At 51.3% G+C, this 20836-nt stretch overlaps 1 protein-coding gene across 6 annotated transcripts in view; it reads right to left on the bottom strand.

The window, feature by feature from the left end:
• The window catches only part of RPS6KA1 (ribosomal protein S6 kinase A1), a 52053-nt gene that overhangs the window by 13486 nt on the left and 17731 nt on the right, over positions 1-20836 (bottom strand). For 2 of the 6 annotated variants that reach the window (XM_007538649.3, XM_060205596.1), the window contains 15 exons: positions 15189-15305; positions 13904-13985; positions 12071-12151; positions 11858-11937; positions 10985-11091; positions 10159-10196; positions 9604-9746; positions 8824-8894; positions 8441-8529; positions 7394-7458; positions 7142-7244; positions 5378-5508; positions 2368-2493; positions 2148-2237; positions 1406-1564 (listed from right to left, as the gene is read on the bottom strand). In XM_007538649.3, coding sequence (XP_007538711.1) covers positions 1406-1564; positions 2148-2237; positions 2368-2493; positions 5378-5508; positions 7142-7244; positions 7394-7458; positions 8441-8529; positions 8824-8894; positions 9604-9746; positions 10159-10196; positions 10985-11091; positions 11858-11937; positions 12071-12151; positions 13904-13985; positions 15189-15305 — 1482 coding nt within the window. Of the gene's footprint in view, positions 1-1405; positions 1565-2147; positions 2238-2367; positions 2494-5377; positions 5509-7141; positions 7245-7393; positions 7459-8440; positions 8530-8823; positions 8895-9603; positions 9747-10158; positions 10197-10984; positions 11092-11857; positions 11938-12070; positions 12152-12423; positions 12587-13903; positions 13986-15188; positions 15306-16159; positions 16449-17901; positions 18033-20836 lie in introns of those variants that run through there. The other 4 variants (XM_007538650.3, XM_007538647.3, XM_060205598.1 and 1 more) reach the window with 4 other exon arrangements.

Below are 20836 nucleotides of genomic sequence, written 5' to 3'. Positions count from 1 at the left end.
AAAGATAATAAAAAAATTAAAAATAAAAAAGAAAGAAAGAAATTCAGCACTGGCCTGATGTAATTCCCCTGCTGTTTATGCAACAGCTAGCACAGTCTGCTTTGGACTCCAGCATTTTCCTGGCCCAGCACCACAAACAGCCCGTTTCTCCCTGTGAGGGGCCGCTCCAGTTATCACAAGCTTGCAGATGAAGAAAAGCCTCAGAGAGGAGGAGCTTTCCCACCTCACACACACACATATGGGGCTTGGACACAGTCAGCTGGGCTCCAGAGTCTGCATTTTTTTTTTTTTTTGCCTCCAGGGTTATTGCTGGGACTCAGTGCCTGCACTATGAATCCACAGCTCCTGGAGGCCATTTTCTCCCCTTTAGTTGCCCTTGCTGTTTTGTCGTTTTGGTGATTATTGTTATTGGTGTTGTTGCTGTTGAATAGGATAAAGAGAAATGGAAAGAGGAGGAGAAGACACAGAGGGGGAGAGAAAGACAGACACCTGTAGACCTGCTTCACTGCCTGTGAAGTGACCCCTCTGCAGGTGGGAAGCCAGGGGCTCGAACCAGGATCCTTGCACTTTGCACCCCCTGCAGGTGGGGAGCCAGGGGCTTCAACTGGGGTCAGTAAGCCGGTCCTTGCGCTTTGCGCCATCTGCACTTAATCACTGCTTTACCGCGCGACTCCCTGCTTTTTTCTTAAATTGATTTAATCATGATCCACAAGTCTGGTGGATAAGAGGGGCACAATTCCAACCAGAGTCTGCATTCTTAACTTCACACTGTCTTACGAGAAGCACCTTAAACACTGCCTCGTCTAGAAACTCTTATTTCTACTAGGAGGAATTTTTCTACCTCCACCCTGTGTAGTGATAATGGCCAAGCTCTACTGTGTGAGCACTAGCCCTTGGCAGCATCTCCTGCTTCCACTTGCTCTATCCTAGTAGCTGGATCCACAGCCAGACCCCTGAAGCCTTACAGTGACCCATGTTCAGATTCAAAACCACTCCTCTTCTGCAGCTTCAGCCCAAACCTCTTGGTTAGACATTTTGCCTCCAATCTTCCCTGGCGGCATGACTATGGACAAGTGACCTCACTTCTCCAAGTCTCAGTCTTCTGACCAGTAAATAGAATAAATAACATACCCCATTGGGCTATTAGAAGAATCAACGGAGATCCTGTAAGGGAAGGACTCGGCCTAAAGCCTGGATGTGGTGGGCACTGAGCAGCCTTTTTACAGTCTGGTCTCACCTCTCCTTCCCCTCTATCCATTGTGTACCCACCACCTGCCACCCATCCACCCACCCCGAGTGTCCTCTGGCTGGCTGGAGGCCAGCACTGCCTGGGTCAGCCCCTGGTTCATGCACACAGCCACAGTATGACCACAGTATGACACAGTAGTCCCCACTCCAGACTTACCCCCTGGGAGTGCAGATACTCTACTGTCTTGCTGATGGTGTGCAGGACAAAGCTGGCTTCCCGCTCTGAGAAGAACTTCTGCCGAAGAATTTTGTCCAGCAGCTCTCCACCCCGCATGAGCTCTGTCACTAGGTACACGTGTTTGCCATCGTCGTATACCTGCCAGACACCTCGCCGTCAGGACCCTCCCCTCAAGGCCAAGCCTCTGACCCCTAGATCATGAGCTCACTAGGTCAGGAAGGAATAAAAGCCAGGGCCATGTACTGTGCTCTGTGCTATAGACCCTAACAGGGATGTCACCTCTCTGACCAGGAGGATGTTGGCAATGTCCCCTAATGGGCAGGAAAGCCTTCAGAGGATGTCCAAGGCCAGAGTGGAGGACCCTAGGGAACAGCCAATAGAAGGCACCAAGGACCACCCCCCTTCCACATACTATGAACAGTGGAGGAAAGTCAGTGCCAAAGGCAAGGCAGCTGGTGTACTGCACTAAAGTAAAAGACTCTGGGGTGGGGGCTTCAGGTCCTGGAACATGACAACAGAGGAGGACCTAGAGAGGGCTGAATTATTATGTGGAACACTGAGAAATGGTACACATGTGCAAACTACTATATTTTACTGTTGACTATAAACCATTAATCCCCCAATAAAGGGGGAAAAGGGGGGGAGGGCAAGGCAGCCCTAAGGCAGCCCTAGAGTGCAGACCCCCCCAGCCCCCAGCCCAGTTCCAAAAAGTCCTACTTACATCTTTCAAAGTGATGATGTTGGGGTGCTGTCCATACCGAAGAAGAATCTCAATCTCTTCTGAGGGGTCCCGCTTGCTCTTGTCAATGACCTAAGGAAAAGTGATACATGTGGCAGTATGAGAGGTCAGATCGTAGAGTTGTAGGGCTAAGGGGCTCTCAGCTGCACACCCTTCACTCCAGCCTCCTCCCAGCTCAGTCAGTACACAGTAAGGGGCCCACCTTGACAGCATACTCCATGTTGGTGGCCTTGTGGACACAGCGCTTACACACAGAGTAGGAACCCACACCAATTGTCTCCTTCACCATGTAGCCGTCACTGAAAACCAGGTTCTTTCCATGGAGTTGCTGCAGGGAACCAAGAGGTAGGGCTGAACTCCTGCTCTAGAAGGCAAGGGATGTCCTCTGGCACTCAAGGCCTTGGCTTAGTGGAGATGACACCAGGCACTAGGAGACCAGGGGAGAGCACTGGGTATGTGACTTGAGGCATGAACCTGCCCTATCTCTTTTTTTAAAATATTTATTTATTCCCTTTTGTTGTCCTTGTTGCTTTATTGTTGTAGTTATTATCGTTACTGATGTCGTCATTGTTAGATAGGATAGAGAGAAATCGAGAGAGGGGAAGACAGAGAGGAGAGAAAGATAGACACCTGCAGACCTGCTTCACTACCTGTGAAGAAACTCCCCTGCAGGTGGGGAGCTGGGGGCCTGAACCAGGATCCTTATGCCAGTCCTTGTGCTTTGCGCCATCTACGATTAACCCACCGCGCTACCACCTGACTCCCAAACCTGCCCTCTCTTAGCCTAACTTTTCTCCTGGAAGGTACCAGTCTGCCAGGTTTTGGTGGAGGAGGGGATAGTCAGGATAGTTATAGAGCCAAAAACACACACACAGGTTTGTGTCTCTAGGAAGCCCAACAGGCCTGGGAAGAATACAGGAGTCTCTAGTTTCCTGTGGCCTTAAGACAATCTGGCCCCCTTTCTAGGATGTTTCAGCCTGTTTTGTGAGGTTTCTCTAGGTTTTGCGACACTAAGCAAATACATGAAGGTGTGTAGTGTGCAGACAGCTCTGGCTCTTGCCTACTGTCCTCACAGCCAGGCTGTTTAAACATTTGCTTTGGACACAGAAGTCCCAGCTGGACAACTAATTACAGTCTCCTTAACTCTACCCTGGTTGACCCAGAGTTCTCACAAGAACCCTCTGGAGAAAGGTTCTATCATCCCTACTTATACATGAGGAAACTGAGACAATGCAAAAGTCAGTCCCTCACTTTTTGTTTAATTTTTAAAATTTATTTATTTTTTAGAGAGATGCAGAGAGAGAGAGAGAGAGGGAAAAAAAACTAGAGCACTGCCCAGCTCTGGCTTATGGTGGTGCAGGGGTTTGAACCTGGGACTTTGGAGCCTCAGGCATGAGAGTCTCTTTGCATAACTATTATGCTATCTACCCCCGCCCAGTTCCTCACTTAAAAAAATATTTTTATTTATTTATTATTGGATAGAAACAGAAATTGAGAGAGGAGGTAGAGATAGTAAGGGAGAGAGACAGAGACACCTGCAGCCCTGCTTCACCACTCATAAAGCTTTCCCCCTGCAGGTGGGGAACAGGGGCTCAAACCTGGGTCCCTGAGCACTGTAATGTGAGCACTTAACCAGGTGTATCACCCTTGGCCCCTCACTTTGTAAATTCAGAACACAGCCAGCCAGCAAGACTCTATATTCTTTTTTCTTTCTTTCAAAGACTGATTTGTGCCAAGAAAGACAGTCTAACTGTAGCACATCAGACATGCATTCCTGAGGCTCAGAGGTTCCAGGTTCAAACCCTAGTGCCACCATAAGCCAGAGCTGAGCAGTGCTATAAAAAATGGTGACTTCACCATTTTCAGCCGATCTTGGATGGACCTTGAAAAAATCATGTTGAGTGAAATAAGTCAGAAACAGAAGGATGAATATGGGATGATCTCACTCTCAGGCCGAAGTTGAAAAACAAGATTAGAAAAGAAAACACAATTCGAACCTGAAATGGAATTGGAATATTACACCAAAGTAAAAGACTCTGGGGTGGGTGGGTGGGTGGGGAGAATACAGGTCCATGAAAAATGATGAATGAAATAGTGGGGGTTGTATTGCTAAATGGGAATCTGGGGAATGTTATGCATGTAAAAAAAAAAAAAGAAGTAGAAACGCAAAGCAGAAATTGACTGAGTTTGGAGTATGGCACCAAAGTAAGAAAGCAGAAGTATACTAGAGTTTGCAGTGAGTACCTCCCTAATACTTCCTCTCCACTTTTCCAAGCTTTGGGTCCATGATTGCTCAACAATTTGTTTGGCTTTGTATGTTAACTCTCTTGTCAGTCACCAGGTTCCAGGTGTCATCAGGATGCCGGCCAGACTTTCCTGGATTGAAGACACCACCAATGTGACCTGGAGCTCAGCTTCCCCAGAGACCCATCCTACTAGGGAAAGAGAGAGGCAGACTGGGAGTATGGACCGACCAGTCAATGCCCATGTTCAGCGAGGAAGCAATTACAGAAGCCAGACCTTCTACCTTCTGCAACCCTCAATGACCCTGGGTCCATGCTCCCAGAGGGATAGAGAATGGGAAAGCTGTCAGGGGAGGGGATGGGATATGGAGATTGGGTGGTGGGAATTGTGTGGAGTTGTACCCCTCTTACCCTATGGTTTTGTTAATTAATCCTTTCTTAAAAAAAAAAAAAAAATCACTAAGGGGGGGGGGAAGGATATATTTACTTAATAGAAGAAAGATCAAAGTACCATCATTCTACCTAATATAGTTCTGGTGATTAAACTTAAGGCCCCCAAATATGGAAAGAAAAGATTCTCCCAACTAAGCCATTTCACTGGCTGCAAAGGCTGACACTCTTATCTCTCTGTTCTGTTTTACATGAAGGAATAGAAACATCAAACAAGTATACGAAGATCCAGGTCCCCAACTCTCTGTCAGGTGGACCCACAGCCACCCTGGGCAGCCATTTGCATTTGTCAAGACCATACAACATCCTGGGCTCAATGCTCTGAATTAATATCCATGCTGTCATCCAAGCTTTATGAAGAAACTGAGGCCCAAGGAAGTGGGAGTTCCATCAGGCTCCGTGGTGGCTTCAGGGTTCAAACCCGGTTCCTGTCCAACCCTAGAGTCTGTATTTCAGGATTTCCACCCTGCAGGTTCTAGGTGGGAATAGACTCTGGGCAGCAGTCTGCTGCTTCCTCACCTGTACCACTGAGTGCAGTGGTGCCTGTGTGGCCCGGGCCTTGCCGTCGTCCTCCATCAGGCCAGTAGCCACAAAGCTGAAGCCGCGGAACAGCTGATGGGCACCAGCACTAGGGGGGATGCCTGGGGAATCTGTAGGGACAGGAGGAGATAAGAGTTGGAAGTACACTGGACCCTAAGACTACAAGGCAAGAAGAGACCACAGGGGCTTCAAGGCCCGCCTCAGTAGCAGCATACACAGGTTGCTCCATGCTGGGCCTCACTTTGCCACTTTGTTCATTGGTGCTTGGGCCAGCCCAGTCCTGATAACCACGATAATAAAAGTCTCTCATATGCAGCTTCTGGTCTAAGTCGCTTTTTTCTATGGCATTTCACCTGTGTGATTCCACTGTCACCTTTTTCTGTCCCTTTCCATCACAGATGGAAACAGAGAGTGTAAGAGAGCAAGAGCAAGAGAGAGGAGAAACACCAAGTACTATTCCACTTTGTGTGAAGCTTCTCCCTTGCATGGTGCTCCTATGTGGTGCTGGGACTCAAAGCCAAAACCTCACACAACATCAAATGTGTGCTCTACTGGGTGCCTTCTCCTGGCCTCCCTGCCTTGGGTCTGCCCCTCTAGGGGGCAGTACAGCAGAAAGAGGGTTGGCTTCAGCTATAAACTTGTCTTTTTTTTTTTTTTTCCACCAGAGGACTGCTCAGCTTTGGCTCATGGGGATTGAACCTGGGACTTTGGAGCCCCAGGCATGAGAGTCTCTTTGCATAACCATTATGCTATCAAACCCTGTTCAAGAAGCCTTGTCTAAAACTGCCCATACCACACAGCTCAGCAACTGTCTCCAAGTCTTCTCCCTACTACAGTCTGAACTTAAGACAGCACAGCACCCCCGAGTCTGTCTTTTTTGTTGTTGCTGCTGTTGTTAAATAGAGGCAGAGGCAGAAAGAGTGTGCAAAGGACACAGCACTGAAGCTTCTTGCAAGGTGATGGGGGACAGGCTCAAACCTGGATTGTGCACATGGCAAATAGCACACTATCCAGTCGTGGGTCTGCCTTGTTTAACATCCATCTCCCCATGTCTAATACACAGGAATGACCTGATACCTATCTGTCAGATAAGTGAACACAGATGGACCAGGCTGCTTGGAGAAGTGCTAAGCTTCCTGTCCTCAAGTCACAACAAGAAAAACAACCCCTTGGCTAAATCCTGGCCCTCTAGGTGGCCATCCAACAGCCCCGTTACCTGGTCAAAAGGTTAGAATTTGCTAAACCCCCCACCAGAAGCCCTCTTCTTTGGATTATCAGACCAAACCCAGGGACGGAGTACACTTGCAGCTGAGCCAATATTCCAGATGACTACATTGAGGCCTGGCAGTCAGAGTGGGCAAGCCAATTCCCACACTTGCCTCTGGCCTGTGGGTGCTGTCACCCATGCTCTGCCAGACCCTATTATTTTCACTGGGTCAGATTCTTTAGCCTTGACGTGCTTGTGTTCCCAGCAGATTGGAAGGTGCCCGAGGCAGAGGTCCTGACTTTTCTATTGTGGCCATAACTTCCCACTCCCTTCCATCTCCTCACCCTCACACAAAGAAACCCATAGAATCCCAGAGTGAAAGAGCCAGACAGAATGAGACAGGGACAGGGTCAGAGACCTAGCCGCAGACTGCCTGCTTACCTAGGCCCACCAGTCTCTGCCCATCCCTGCATTCTAAGGTGCCCTGACTTTCTGTTTCCAGTACTCTCCCAGAACAAACCAGACTACGGACATACCCTTGGGTGTTCGGGATGTGAACTCAGTGTCAAAGTAGAAGGTGTCATCAGGCTGAGCCACAGCTGGCTTAAAGGGTGGCTTGATCTCACGACGGTACAGCTTCTGCAAGGCAGGGTGGGCACTCTGGTCACCTCAGACAGCCCAAGAAGAGCTCATCCAAGGTCCCAGCTGGTAGCAGCTGCCCTTGCCCAAGTCCTTCCCCTCCCACCACCATGGAAGCCCCGGCTGGGCCCTGGGCAGGACACACTTACATTCCAGTCAATAGTAGAGTAGAAGACATGCCGTTTGATTTCCTCTGCCCCGTCAGGGCCGGAGCCTGAAAGAGCCCAGATGAGGGGTTTGCCCATGGTTTGTCCAACCTCCTGACGCCTGCCCTGTGTGCCAAACCGCCTTTTGTGGCCTGGGTCCAGTAGCAGGAGCAGCCCACCAGAAGCAAGAGGGAGGATTCTCCACATCCACCCAGCCATTACCAAGGCCAACTGTTCACTCTGCATTTTCATTTTCTGGAGCACTTTATGATTGAGGGTCAATGGACTGATGACAGAAGGAAGGCCCAGAGAGGTTAGGCAACTTATCCAAGTCCACACAGACAGTACAGAGGTCAGATTTGATGCAGAGGGCCCCCATCTCCCTCCCATGCCCTTTGCCTCCTTCTCTCTTATCCCACTGACCTCATCAGTGACAAGATAGAATCTCATTCCATTCTACCTTGGGGACCTGGACTGTACCTTCTAAGTCTGGTCATGGTCTGGATAAGCCAAGGAGTCAACACATACTGAGCAGCAACGTGCACCAGGCATGTTCATAGAACTTCATTTAATCAAGAGAACCCTGAGAGCTAGCTTGAGACTCGCATCTCCCAAGGAGATCCAGCCTCAGGAGCAGGAGTCAGCTGCATCAGGTCACTTAGCTCATAGGTGGTACTTATTTGTCTCACAAATATTTATCGAAAAACTGCTGTGTGCTGGGCAGTGTGGACTGACATGGGCCTTGGGACCTGAGCCATCTGACTCCTGAGTTCATGCTTCTCTCTTGTGCCAGCAGCCTTGGGGGTGGGAGCCCTCTGTCCTTGTCCCCAGAGGGAGTGGGGATGACTCAGTTCCTGCCTTCTCCCCACACATAGGTCACCCCGCAACCCTGCAACACACACCCTCCGCCCCAAACCTGCTAGAGAGCAGGGCAGCCAATGGCATTGTCTACCCACACAAAGGACAAGGACCCCTTTCAGTCCCAGATATGGCCCCATGGTCCAGGCTGCAGCTGTACCCAACTCCCTCCTCTGGGCTGGGGATGCTTACCAAGCCGGTTGGCAGGATTCCGCTTGAACAAGGCCCGCAGGAGGCTCTGGGCTTCTGTGCTCAGAAACTGGGGCATGCCTAGCTTCGCCCTGAAACAGCCCCCAGGTCTTGTCTGAACCCCGCCCCAGAGTCCTTATCTCCCCTTCTCTCTCTGTCTGGTCTGGTTTCTAACTCAGTCCAGACAAGTCACTAGACAAACTCACCTCCTAAGGACTTCAGGGATCCCTGCCACAGCCCTCGGGGGGCCCACCCCAGAGCACTGGCTCATTAATGGGGGAAATCCACAGCTAGTATTGGGTACTACCCTGGCACCCACGCCAGGTCATGGAATGGCGAGAGTGGGGGGGGGGACCCTGAGGTATTAAGGAGGGCCCAGTGCTCACTTTAGAATCAGTGTCATAGTCTCCTTCCGGTCCTTCCCCTGGAAGGGCAGGGAGCCTGTCAGCATCTCAAACTGCAAGGCAAGGACAAGGTCGATTTCAGTTCTGGTCTCCACCTCCCGTACCCCCCACATCCACCCACTCATACCATTTAGCTCCATTCCCCCCATGGAGGATCAAGTATCCCGGCAGGAATAATTGTTTCTTTTTTAATTACTATTATTATTTTTTTAATATTTATTTTTCCTTTTATTTTTCTCTTTTGTTGCCCTTGTTGTTTTAACATTGTTGTTACGGATGTCGTTGTTGTTGGATAGAACAGAGAGAAATGGAGAGAGAAGGGGAAGACAGAGAAGGGGAGAGAAGAAAGACAGACACTTGCAAACTTACTTCACCACTTGTGAAGCGACTTCCCTGTAGGTGGGGAGCCGGGGGCTTGAACCAGGATCCTTAAACCGATCCTTGCACTTTGCGGCACGTGCGCTTAACCCACTGTGCCACCGCCTGACTCCCGGAATAATTGTTTCTATTCCCTATTCCTCTGTGAGCTTGACTATCAGGAGCAGCACTGGTGGTCCAAGGTTGGGGAGAGGTCCAGTCCTGGACTAGGGGATGCCCCAGGTGACGAACCTTCCAAGGAAGGAAACCATGCTGGGCAAACTGATGCCAACTTGGACATGGGGGGAAAGAGGAGAGAGGGTGACAGAGACCACCAACCTCCTTGCTGTACAGAGAGGGAACCTGGGACCTAAGCTCTGGGCTGGATGTCTTACTCCTGCTCACCATCAATACCCCATAGGACCACCAGTCTGCACTGTGTGTGTGACCTTGACGGTTGACAACCTCTGGGGCCATGTACTCCACTGTACCACAGAAAGAATACGCTTTCTTTTCATGGTCAATGGCCTCCTTGCTCAATCCGAAATCTGTGGCAAAAAAAGCAAGAAGAAACATCTGAATGAGCCCCTGCCTTCCTCATTGCCCCCCTCTGCATGCCCAACCCACCCCTAATCCAGCCCAGAGAGGCCTGAGAGCATCACCCCCAGGTGCCAAGAGGAAACTAAGGCCCAGGAGTGCTGTGCAGATGTCCCCAACTCTCGCAGGAACTGGCACTAGCCTGAGGGGACATCTGCACAGCACAGGAGAAGGTAGATGACTTGGCCAACATTTTAAGTGGGATACTGGTATTCAAAGCCAACCCATTTCAAGTTGCAGCTTGGCACAGACTCTCAGGAAGAACAATCCCCAACCACTCAGGCCAGACCCACTAAGAGACTGAACTTCCCTCCCCTAAAGCCTTGGGGTGAAGGTGGGGGGAATCAGGTGCTCCCTACTCACCAGTGAGCTTGATGTGACCCTCCTCATCCAGAAGGATGCTGTAGTGGAGAGACAGGAGTCAGGGTCTCCCGGCTGTGGCCCCCTGCTGGACTATGGGGGTTGGGGCTGGTCCAGAAAAGGGGCTCCACCCAGGTCCATCTGATGAGTGCGTGGGTGGAGAGGGTGGTACAAGTGCCACACAGGTGTGCTGCCTACCCTTTCTGCTTATTCTTGGAACACGTGTACAAGGTAGATACTCTTAGGATTTTTTTTTTTTCCTTTTTCTTTTTCTTCTTTTTGCCAGAGCACGGCACAGTTAAGGCTTCTGGTGGTGTGGGAAATTCCACCCTACTATGGCTCCTTTTAACAAGCGGGGAAACTGAAGGAGAGTAGCTTGCCATGGCTACAGGGCTAGCAGGTGGTGGAGAATGAAATTTGGAAATGGGTCCTTAGCTCTAAAACCTGATCTCATTCCACTTTTGCACCTGCCCCTGACTCCCAAGTTACCGTATGAGGGTAATTCCATGTGAAGGAAAATTCTAGAGAAGGCCTTAGCAAGGAATGACCTTGAATAGCAGCATCTTAGACACCACTGTGGATTACTGAAACAAGTGTAGGCAGTGGACCTGCATGCAGGTGCCTGGCCCTGGGTAGTGGTCGCAGGAGTGATCAGCCTCCAGGATGAGACTGTTGCCACCATGCTACTCCCCTACCCATCCACAGCAGGGCTCAAGACTTTCTTAGGGAGACCCACACCCATGCCCATCAGGCAACCTTGAACTAGGAAAGGCCTGGCCTGTCTCTGTGCCCCTTAAGCAGACCAGGGTGGGACTGGGGCTTCACTTACTTCTCAGGCTTGAGGTCTCTGTAAATGATGCCCAGGCTGTGCAGGTGATCCAGGCCCAAAGCCAGCTCGGCCAGGTAAAACTTTACATCCTCCTCTGTGAACATAACCTACAACAGGTAATGGTGGTGACGGTGGGGGTTCCCATGCCAATACCTTTCCTCTTTGTTTTATTTATTTTATTCTTTTACTAGAGCCTTGCTAAACTCGGGCTTAAGGTGGAACAGGGACCTAGGAGCCTCAGGCATGAGTCTTTTGCACAACCAATACACTACCTCCCCCACCCCCTTCCTCTTTACAAAGGGGGTTTGAGATTACACGTCACTCACCACAGTATTGCTAAAGCAAATCGGGGAAAGTCACCAACAGCAAGATGATGAACGGGGGAACACTGCCTCTCGCCTGCTTAACACACTGCTCTGCAGCATGAACTACGAAAAGGAATCTCTACACACTTTGACGTGGAGGGGTCTCCAAGAGGAACTCTCTTGAAAACACAGCTTTTTAACACCTAGAAGATGGCATCTAGCTTTTTGTCTGGTTTGGGGTTTCTCCCTGTCCTGGTGGCCCTGGAACAACAGAAGTGAAGAGGTGGCGCCTAGATCCCCAGAATCAAAGTGAGATCAGATCCAGGACTGGTCCTCTTCAGCCCAGCCTGGGGGAAACTTGTAGAGGCTTGCCTGAGAATTGGGTTCTGTTCTAGGGTGGGAAATGTTTCCTGGGTCAAGGATTATTAGGTAGGCCTGGGTGGTCTCAGGTCCCAGACACACCAGCTATGTTCTTCACAGGACTTGGGACAAGAGGTCTTATTGTCATCCCTTCCTTCTCCCACCCAACTCCACTGTGGGGCCTTCTGGCAGCAGGGTGTCACCTCACCTCTTTAGAGAGCCGTGTGAAGAGGTCCCCGCCACGCAGGAAGTCCAGAATAAGATAGAGCTTGCCTTCTGTCTGGAAGGCTGGGAAGAGAATAGGCCATGGGAGAGCCAGTTGGGCCCTGCACCTCTTCCCACAGCTCCCTTGGCTTGCCTGGTAGGAGGGGGCCAGCAGCCTGCAGGGAGATGGGAGCGTGGGGAAGGCGTGCAGTCTCACCATAGTGCAGCTTCACCACAAATGGATGGTTCACATCAGCGAGGATGTCTCTCTCCATCTTGGTCCGAACACGGTCCCGCACTAGCCAGAAGAGAAAGGCAGTGATCAAGAGTCTTTCCTACCAGGGGCTCTTTTCCATTTGCTCCTCACCTCTCAAGGTAGTGCCTGGGACTGAACCCTTGATGCCCCACCTATCCCTCTCCCACTGAGGGCCATCAGTCCAGGCTGTCAGAGTAACCTGCCCTGGTATGTCCTTAGTCTGAATCCTTGTGCCTCCCTCCCTTGGGATGCTCTCTCAGCCCCTACTCCACCTGGCACAGATATCCTTACTCCAGTCTGGTTAGAGGAAGTACCTGGGGATCCTGTGAGAAAGGCAGATTCCCCAGGCTTGACATTCAGGCTTGTGGGGCTGGGGCTGCAGCTCAGCAGCAAACTGTGTGCCTGGCATGTGGGAGGCACTAGGCTCAAGCCCTGGCACTTCATGGACAAAGGGGTGCTCTGGTCTTTCTCATAATACTAAAGAAATCAATGAATGAATCTCATGAGTCTGAGAAAACTCTCCTCCCTCACATGCACACTTTATTTTACAACTGCTACTTTGATTTGGTTCAGGTCCTGCCTACTTTATTAAATTTTCTTTAATAATCCTCTTTAGTAGCTGGGGTCCTCTGCACCCATCTGTTGCTTATGCTGCCCCCTTAAGAGCACCTTTACACTCCACTCAAACTTTCTTCCTCCCCAGACATGGCAGGGACTATTTTGGAGAGAACTATCTTAGTTGGTGTTTCCCAAGTACACCTTCTGTTCTCACACCACCGCTGCAGGTGAACATTTCCTCTGTTCAGGGATGTCCTTCCTCTACTCATCCTCCAAGGCATTGCCCTGAGCCTACACCTTAGAAGACTATAAACCTACCCTCCCGTGCTGCTCATCACATGCCAGCTGCAGTGCTTGGGAAGGTCAGCCTCTCTGGGGGTGCCCACAGAAGGGGCCATTCCCCTCCCCTGTGGCTCTCACTGTTCCTCCCAGTCCTACTAGGATAGACTTGGTGCACAGAAATTACATCACTCACAGATAGTCTCTCATGGGTCTTATGACCCCTGATGTCCCCAAGGCCAACAACACTCCTGACTCTCCCCACATCAGCCCAACCATGGACCATCCCACTACTCCACTGGTCAGTGGCTGCACTAGTTTCCAGGCTGTTAAAGTCTTGACCCAGCCCAAAGCCCACTTCCAGCAACTTTCACACCCTTTGCATGTGCTAGTTTTCCAGGTCTAGGCCTGGACTACATACTGAACTTCTTTGCCATCTGCCTCTGGGGCCCTGTTTGGACTCCTATCCACTCAGCAGCTTTCCTGGGTTTCCTTCCTATGTCTCTTCTTATATCCTTCTCCTCCTGAAAGTTCTCCCAAGACTCTTCTAGGGTTGTGAGGCAACTCTACTAAAGAGGCCTCTTACAAACTATTGTATTTACTGTTGAATGTAAAACATTAATTCCCCAATAAAAATTTTAAAAAAGGAAAAAAATAAAATAAAAAAATAAAGAGGCCTCTACCCTACCAACCTGAGGCATGAAATTTGAGGGTTCCCACTTCCAATACACTGTATTCATCCTACTTGCAGACATCTACCTACACCTGTGGTTGGCACATAGCCTGGGGGTTGGGGAGAGAGGGGCAGGGGTGGAAGTAGAGGGTAAAGGGTTGCTAAGAAAATGCTTGTTTCTCTATTGCAGACCAGGCACTCCTGGGGAGAGGGCTTCCTCCTTCATCAGCTCCCTCAATTCTGTGCCAAATTTGGACTCCACGTGTAAAGGTCCCCCTACTCACCTTTCAGTGTTGCCTTCTTTAGTACCTTCATGGCATACAGATGCCCACTGTCAGGCCGGGTGACCTTCCGTACCAAGAAGACCTGGGAAGGCAGGAGTGAAGGTGGGAGAGAAGCTGGCAAGGAGGCCGAGCCTGCTAGTTTCCCTGCTCCAGTCCCAGGTCAACCTCTAACTTCCCCAAGCCACAAGTTGACTGTTTCTCCTTTCTTTTAATTTTTTTATTATCTTTATTTATTTACTGAAAACAAATATAAATTGAGAGAGAAGGAGGAGACAGAGAGGAAGAGAGACACCTGTAGCCCCGCTTCACCACTTGCAAAGCTCTCCCCCTGCAAGTAGGAACCAGGGGCTTGAACCTGGGTCCTTGCACATTGTAACATGTGAGCTTAACCAGGTACACCACCACCTGGCCCCCTTTTCTCTTCTTCTTCTCCTTCTCCTTCTCCTTCTCCTTCTTCTTCTTTTTAACCAAAGCACTCTGGCTTGTGGTGGTTAAAGGTATTGAACCTGGGACCTTGGAACCTCAGGTATGAAAGTCTTTGGCATAACCCCTGCCCTCTTTTCTTTCCTTTATTTGATAGGCGAGAGAGAATTTCTGAGAGGGGAGAAAGAGAGAGACAGACAGACAGACAGATGTTCCTGCATTACTTGCTTCAGTATTCATGAAGCTTCCCTTCTGCAGGTGGGGAGCAGGGGCTTGAACCTGGGTCCTTGCACATAGCAACATGTGCACTTAACCAGGTGCACCACTGCCCAGCCAAAACTACTGTTCTTATCTTACTTATTTTTAATTTTTATTATCCTTATTTATTGGATAGAGACAGCCAAAAATCAAGAGAGTAGATAGAGAGGGGAGACAGAGAGGGAGAGAGACAGAGAGACACCTGCAGCTCTGCTTCACCACTTGCAAAGCTTTCCCCCTGCAGGTGGGGGCTTGAACCCAGGTCCTTGCATGTTATAACATGAGCATTCAATCAGGTGTGCCACCACCCAGCCCCCTTATTTATTTTTTACCTGAGCACTGCTCAGCTCTGGCTTCTGGTGGTGCCAGGGATTGAACCTGGGGCCTCAGAACCTCAGTCATGAAATTCTGCTGCACTATGGGTAGCACCGTCTCCCCACTTTCCCCAAGTCAACTCCATGCTCTCCCCTGGACACCAAGCTGACCTCTCATTACCACCAGATCCATAAACCTTTGCCCTCTGACCCTTGGCCCCAGGCTGACCTCTCACCCCCACCTCTAACATGACCAGTGCTGCCCTCCCAGCTGAGGGTTTAGGACTCACTTTGCCAAAAGATCCCTGGCCCAGAACCTTGAGGAGCTCAAATTGGGACGGGTCGGCCTTCTCGGAGCCAGCCTTGACGTGGTGCGTGATGGAGATCTCCTTGAGGATACCCTCATCCTGATGGAGGGATAAAACTGGTGGGCACGGTGGGTTCCAAGTGAGCCCGTGTAGGGTATATCCACCCACCCAAGTCCAGTCCCACTGGGCTTCAGTAGCCAGGGCCCTGAAGCCCAATCAGACAGTTCCACAGACATGGTTAGTTTCCAGGTTCATCAAAACCAAAAGGATACAAAGACCAGGGAAGAACACACTGCCAAGGTCAGGTGAGGCATACAGCTCCCACTGCTCTTCCAGGCCAGGTCCAAATTCTTTTTGCAGATACAACTGGCTGAAGCAGCTCCAGGCTCTGGCTAAGGCTCAGAGACCTACCTCAGGTCCTCCCTGTGGACCACCCCTCCCCCACTCAGTAAGTTTTGGTTTTACCACAATAGGAAGTAGGGTTTGTTCTTATATTGGATAGGCAAAGCTGGGCTTTTGTTCCTGGTTGGAACGGATGATAAGAGCCCTCTGGCTAGGAGGACAGAGCGAAGATATACACGGATCAGAGTCACCTGGGACTCCCACACCAACCTGGTAAGTGCCAGTCTAGGTGGGAAGGTGCTACGGCCAGAGAAGTCATGTCCTATCCTCTACTCATCCCTTCACACGCATCTACTACAAGTTCCTTGCTGGGCCCTACCAACAGTTGTTCTAGAACCCTCCTGCCTTCCTGCCAATCTGTCTGTATTACCATAAAACCCTGAAGTGCCTCCTTACTCCCCTCAGGAAACAAGAACAGGCTATACCTGGGCAGCGAACAAGGCCATGCCTGGACTAGGAGAGACCAAAGCCTGCCTGGGCCAAGCTAACTGCCCAGGCACCTGTTCCCGGGGCCACATCCAGACTAGGACCAGACATCTGGGCACACTCACCAAGTCCAGCCTGGGGCCAGAGCCAGGGGCAGGGGCAGGGGCAGGCAGAGAGGTCTGGCTGATCCTGGGCCGCTGCTTTCTGAGCAGCCAAGGGAGCAGGGCCCAGAGCCGCAGCCGGGGCGGCTTGGGATCCTGCTCCATCCGCCCCACAGGGCCAAGGCACCATGGCAGGGGCAGACAGTGGCAGGGCTGCCGCGGAGGTGGCCAGGCCCAAGGCGGATGTACAGGATGAGGGCGGGGGCTAGGCCAGGGCGCCAATCACTCAAGGCCTGTGGTTCCCCAGCTCCAGGCCTACAGCCTCACAGAGTCTCTTCCTCCCCCCCCCCACTGCCTAAGGGCTGTCCTCTGGCCATCCCCCATCCTCCCAGTTGCCTACAGAGGGGAAGCCCCAGGCTAACCCAGCTGCTGGGGAGTCACTAGGTGCCCACCAGCAGAGATGGGAACCCAACATAGGTGAAGAGGGGCAGCTGGCAGGCAGAAGCAGGCACCCAACAGGCAAAGACAGATAAAGGCAGGCACCCAATGGGCTGAGGCAGGAAGGTGCCCGTTTCTAACAGGCAGAGTCAGATGTGGACATGTGCCCAATAAGACAGGACAGGAGACTAGGACCTAACAGGCAGAGGTGGCTAACACTTGCATCTAAAACGCAGAGGCAAGTGAGGACAGAGCTGGATGGGAACATGTACTCAACAGGCAGAAACAGAAGGGGACAAGGACCCAATAGGCAGAGGCAGATGGAGACCCAACAGGCAGAGGCAGATGGGGGCTTGCATCCAACAGGCAGAACCAGATGGGAACAAATACTCAACAGGCAAAGACAGCAGGGAGGAGAAACCAACAGGCACCCCACACACATGACATATACCCAGCAGGTGAAGACCAGCACTCCTCCAGTGGAGACAGACAGACACCCCACAACAGACACATGGAGAAATCAGTGAGGCCCAGGAGCCTGGCAGGCAGTCAGGGCAGGAAAGGGGACTAGATCTGGACTCAAGGGCAGAGCACTAGGCTTATTTTGGTCTGTCTGGGAGTGAGGATGGAGGGCAGAAGTGAGGGGACATAATCAGCAAGGTCCCCTGCTGAGGCCTAAGGGGGCCCAGGGTGGGGGAAACAGTCTGAGAAGGATAGCTCCTGAGAGCAACTGGATGCTTCTGACTCTGACTTAAATGTCCTCCAGACTCCCATACCCATCTCAGGAATATAACACTGAGGCCGCAGGACAGGGACGCCAGCTCAGGTTGAACCAGTGGCAGAGCTGATGTGTAGCTGACTCCTTGTTGGCATTACTGCCCAGCCTGGGGAGAGGAGCCTCAAATACCAGGAAAGGGTGGGCAGGTAAGTCAGCCGGAGCCATTTCCTGCCAATGCAAGCAAGCCTCCCCCAGTAGTAGGGTCAGCCTGAGGACTTCCCATCCTGGTCTTGACCCTCAGAGCCAGAGCCCTGTCTTCAGGGGCCTTCCCTGCCAGGATAGAATCAGACAGCCACTGAGCACAGAGCTGCAGGTAGGTCAGACCCACAGTGCAGTCCCTGAGGGTGGAGAACAGGCAGGAAGCCAGTATGCAAGAGAGGCTGAGCAGAGGAGAGACCACAAAGAAACCCCTACCCGCCTGCCCATCCTGAGGTCTGTGCCTCTGGCTGAGAACACTCCCTGGGGAGCTGTAGTCACCCAGAAACCCCAAGGAACAGAGTCAGCCCCAAACCCATCCCAGAGTTATAGTGACAGACACCACTCTGCTCACCTTTCTGAGACAAGGGACCAAGTCTCTCTCAACCCTGGGGCACTCTGCTGGGGTCTGCATGATGGGGCTCGAGCTGGTGGCCAGAGGGCCCTGTTAGTTACTCCCGACTTCTGCTTTTTCAGCCTTCCTGGCCCAGAACGCAGGGTCCCTGACCCCCTCCTTCTCACTTCCCCCTCTGTAGGGAGGAGGGACAGATGATGGGTCAGGCTTCTCTGCTGAAGAGGGGACACTGCAGACCCCAACATGATCATGATTCCAGGGAGAGAGGCAAGGTTCGGGGTCTCTTCAGGGTCTCCTCTAACCTTGAGGAGCAACTAGATCCCAAGCAGAAGTCACATGGTGACTAGCAATGAGGCAGGGAACAGCCCAGCCCCTGCAAGTAGCCCTTGAGGAAAATGTGGGGCAAAAGTCCACAAAGTTATAGCCTTGAGTACACACACTCCTTCCCCAAAAGTGACCTTGCCCTGGTGAGCCCACCCAAAATGGCAGCCACAGGAGCAGGCTCCACCACACTCAGCCCTGCCTTGAAGAAGCCTCTTAGCCCAGGGTCCAGGGCAGGGGAGCAGTCCCAGTGAAACCCTCACAATGGTCTACAGCTGGCCGTGGGGGTAGGGACCGACCAGGCCTGGCCCTTGGCTTATCACTCGCACTTGTGCACTCAGAGGAACATGCAAACGTATACATACACACACACACCAGGGATCGGAAACCATTTCCACAGACACCCCCCCTGTGTGGAAACACACACCCCCATGTACACACGTACTTCCCCTTCCAGTCTTCTCAGGGCCTGCAGCAAAACTCTGACGATGGCCTGCCCAGGGCTGTGAAAGATGCCTCTTTATACTGAGTCCTCGAACAGCACCCCCACATCCACAGGCAGGGGTCTAGAGGCTAGGGTAGCCCTGGAAGCCCCAAAGTGCTCAGGTCCAGTACCAGTTCAGCTCTGGAGTCCCTCAGATGCAGAGGAAGACTCTGTAGCTAGCAGGGTACAGGATGGGGCAACAGGAAGGAAATTCAGCATTGTCTTTGCTGAAGGGTATGTGGAGTGAGTATGAGGCCTGAGGGCGGGGGTGGGGCGCTGATACCAGCCCATATCCCTTGGTCCCTGCCCTATTCCCCCCTTATAGATACTTCCTTTTTATTACTTCCTCTCTTAGGGCAGCTGGGAGAGAAGCCCAGAGCAGCCACCCCCCTCCTCAGTCCCACACACACATACACACAATTACTCCCTAACCCCAAGGGTCCCTACTACCTTGGACCTCCCTCCACCAGCTGCAGCCCAAGACTACCTGCTAATCCCTGGCCCTAACAAACACCAACTTCCTCAGCTGGCAGTACCTGTAGGGTCTCCCAAGCACTGCCTCCTCTGGACTGACAGATGTCCCCCAAATATATCCTCCCAGCATGCCTCTGGGCCAGGGAAGAGGGGATCCACATTTTCCAGGGGTCCTGGAGGGGTAAGCAAGCATTAGGCCAGAACTAATAGGAGATGATAACAAGAGCCGTGCCTCCTAGTAAGCAGGCAGTTCCTACATGGCGCCGTTCTTTCCTTCAACCCAAGCTACTGTGGATTCAGACAGGACCTGTGTCTTAGCTCCAAGGGTAGCAGTATCATACCATTTTCAGAGATGAGGGAACTAGTCTCAGAGAGAAAGTGACTTGTCCAGTGCTATGTGAGTAGAAAGGGGAAGAGCTACAAGCAAAATCAAAGTCTAGGGCACAGAGAGATGGCTCCACCAGTAGAGCACTGAACTGGAGGTTCCTGGTTTGAATCCCAGCAATGCATGTACCAGAATGGTGCTACCTCACTCCTGTTTTGTGTGAAACACTCTATGTCTCTCGTATGTAATAAGTAAATCTGTGACCCAAGGAGTGCAGTGGATCAGGCATTGGACTCTCAATCTTGAGGTCCCAAGTTCAGATCCCTGGCACCACATGTACTGGAGTGATGCTCTGGCTCCCTTTCTCTCTCTCTCTCTTTCATTAATAAGTAAATCTTTTTTTAAAAGATTTTATTTATGAGAAAGACAGGAGAGAGAGAGAGAGAGAGAGAGAAAGAACCAGACATCATTCTGGCACATGTGCTGCCGGGGATGGAACTCGGGACATCATGCTTAAGAGTCCAAAGTTTTATCACTGGGCCACCTCCCAGACCACTATAAGTAAATCTTAATAATAAAAAAAATTAATCTTTTTTCTTTAAATCTGTTTGTGTCCAAAGCCTGCACTCTTGAACATTTCATTATAGCCTTTCCAGCAAGGTCTTTGAGACTCACTGCTCTGCGCCTAGGCCAGGAAAAAGACACTAGGAAATGTACACGTTAAGGCAGACCCTGGCCTGATTTTCCTGAGAAACCAAATACATGCTAGCAAAATACACTGCTCCTTGACAACCTAAGTGCTGTGGATGTCCTAAGGGCTGCCTGTGTACGACTGGGAAGCTTTTCCACAGCTGGGCCTAAGGACAATAGGAGTTGGTCAGGCAGAAGAGGAAGCAAAAAGGCAGAGAGAGGGAGGGAGAGGGAGAGAGAGATGTGTCAATCTATGTGAGCAAGAAACTTAAGGCTGGGAATACAAGGCGGGAAGTTAAGAACTGTCTACTCAATAGATGAGTGCTCCCAGGCAAAAGTCCTTTCTCTGTCTGAACCTCAGTTTGCTCCCCTGTAAAACAGAAGTTTGTTTCTATAAATAAAGCGGGCCATAGTGAGGTGGGGAGGTGGTAAACAGAACTCCCCCTGGAAGGCTGGGCAGCCTTACTGCTGCAGGGTCTCCTCTGGGTGGGTGGAAAGTACAGTCCAGCGAGATCCTGGCACTGGTAGGGAGGACTGGCCTGTTTTGGCCAGTCAAGCAAAGCTTTCCCCAACACCTGAGGCAGCCCAAGGCTTCCCCAAGCCCATAGTCACATCCTGCCTGAGCTCCAGCCAGAGGAGCA

The sequence above is a fragment of the Erinaceus europaeus genome, chromosome 13 (assembly GCF_950295315.1).
Source record: "Erinaceus europaeus chromosome 13, mEriEur2.1, whole genome shotgun sequence".
Classification (NCBI taxonomy): domain Eukaryota; kingdom Metazoa; phylum Chordata; class Mammalia; order Eulipotyphla; family Erinaceidae; genus Erinaceus; species Erinaceus europaeus.
Note: the sequence above shows the minus strand (reverse complement) of the source record. Positions and strands in the feature narration are given on the sequence as shown.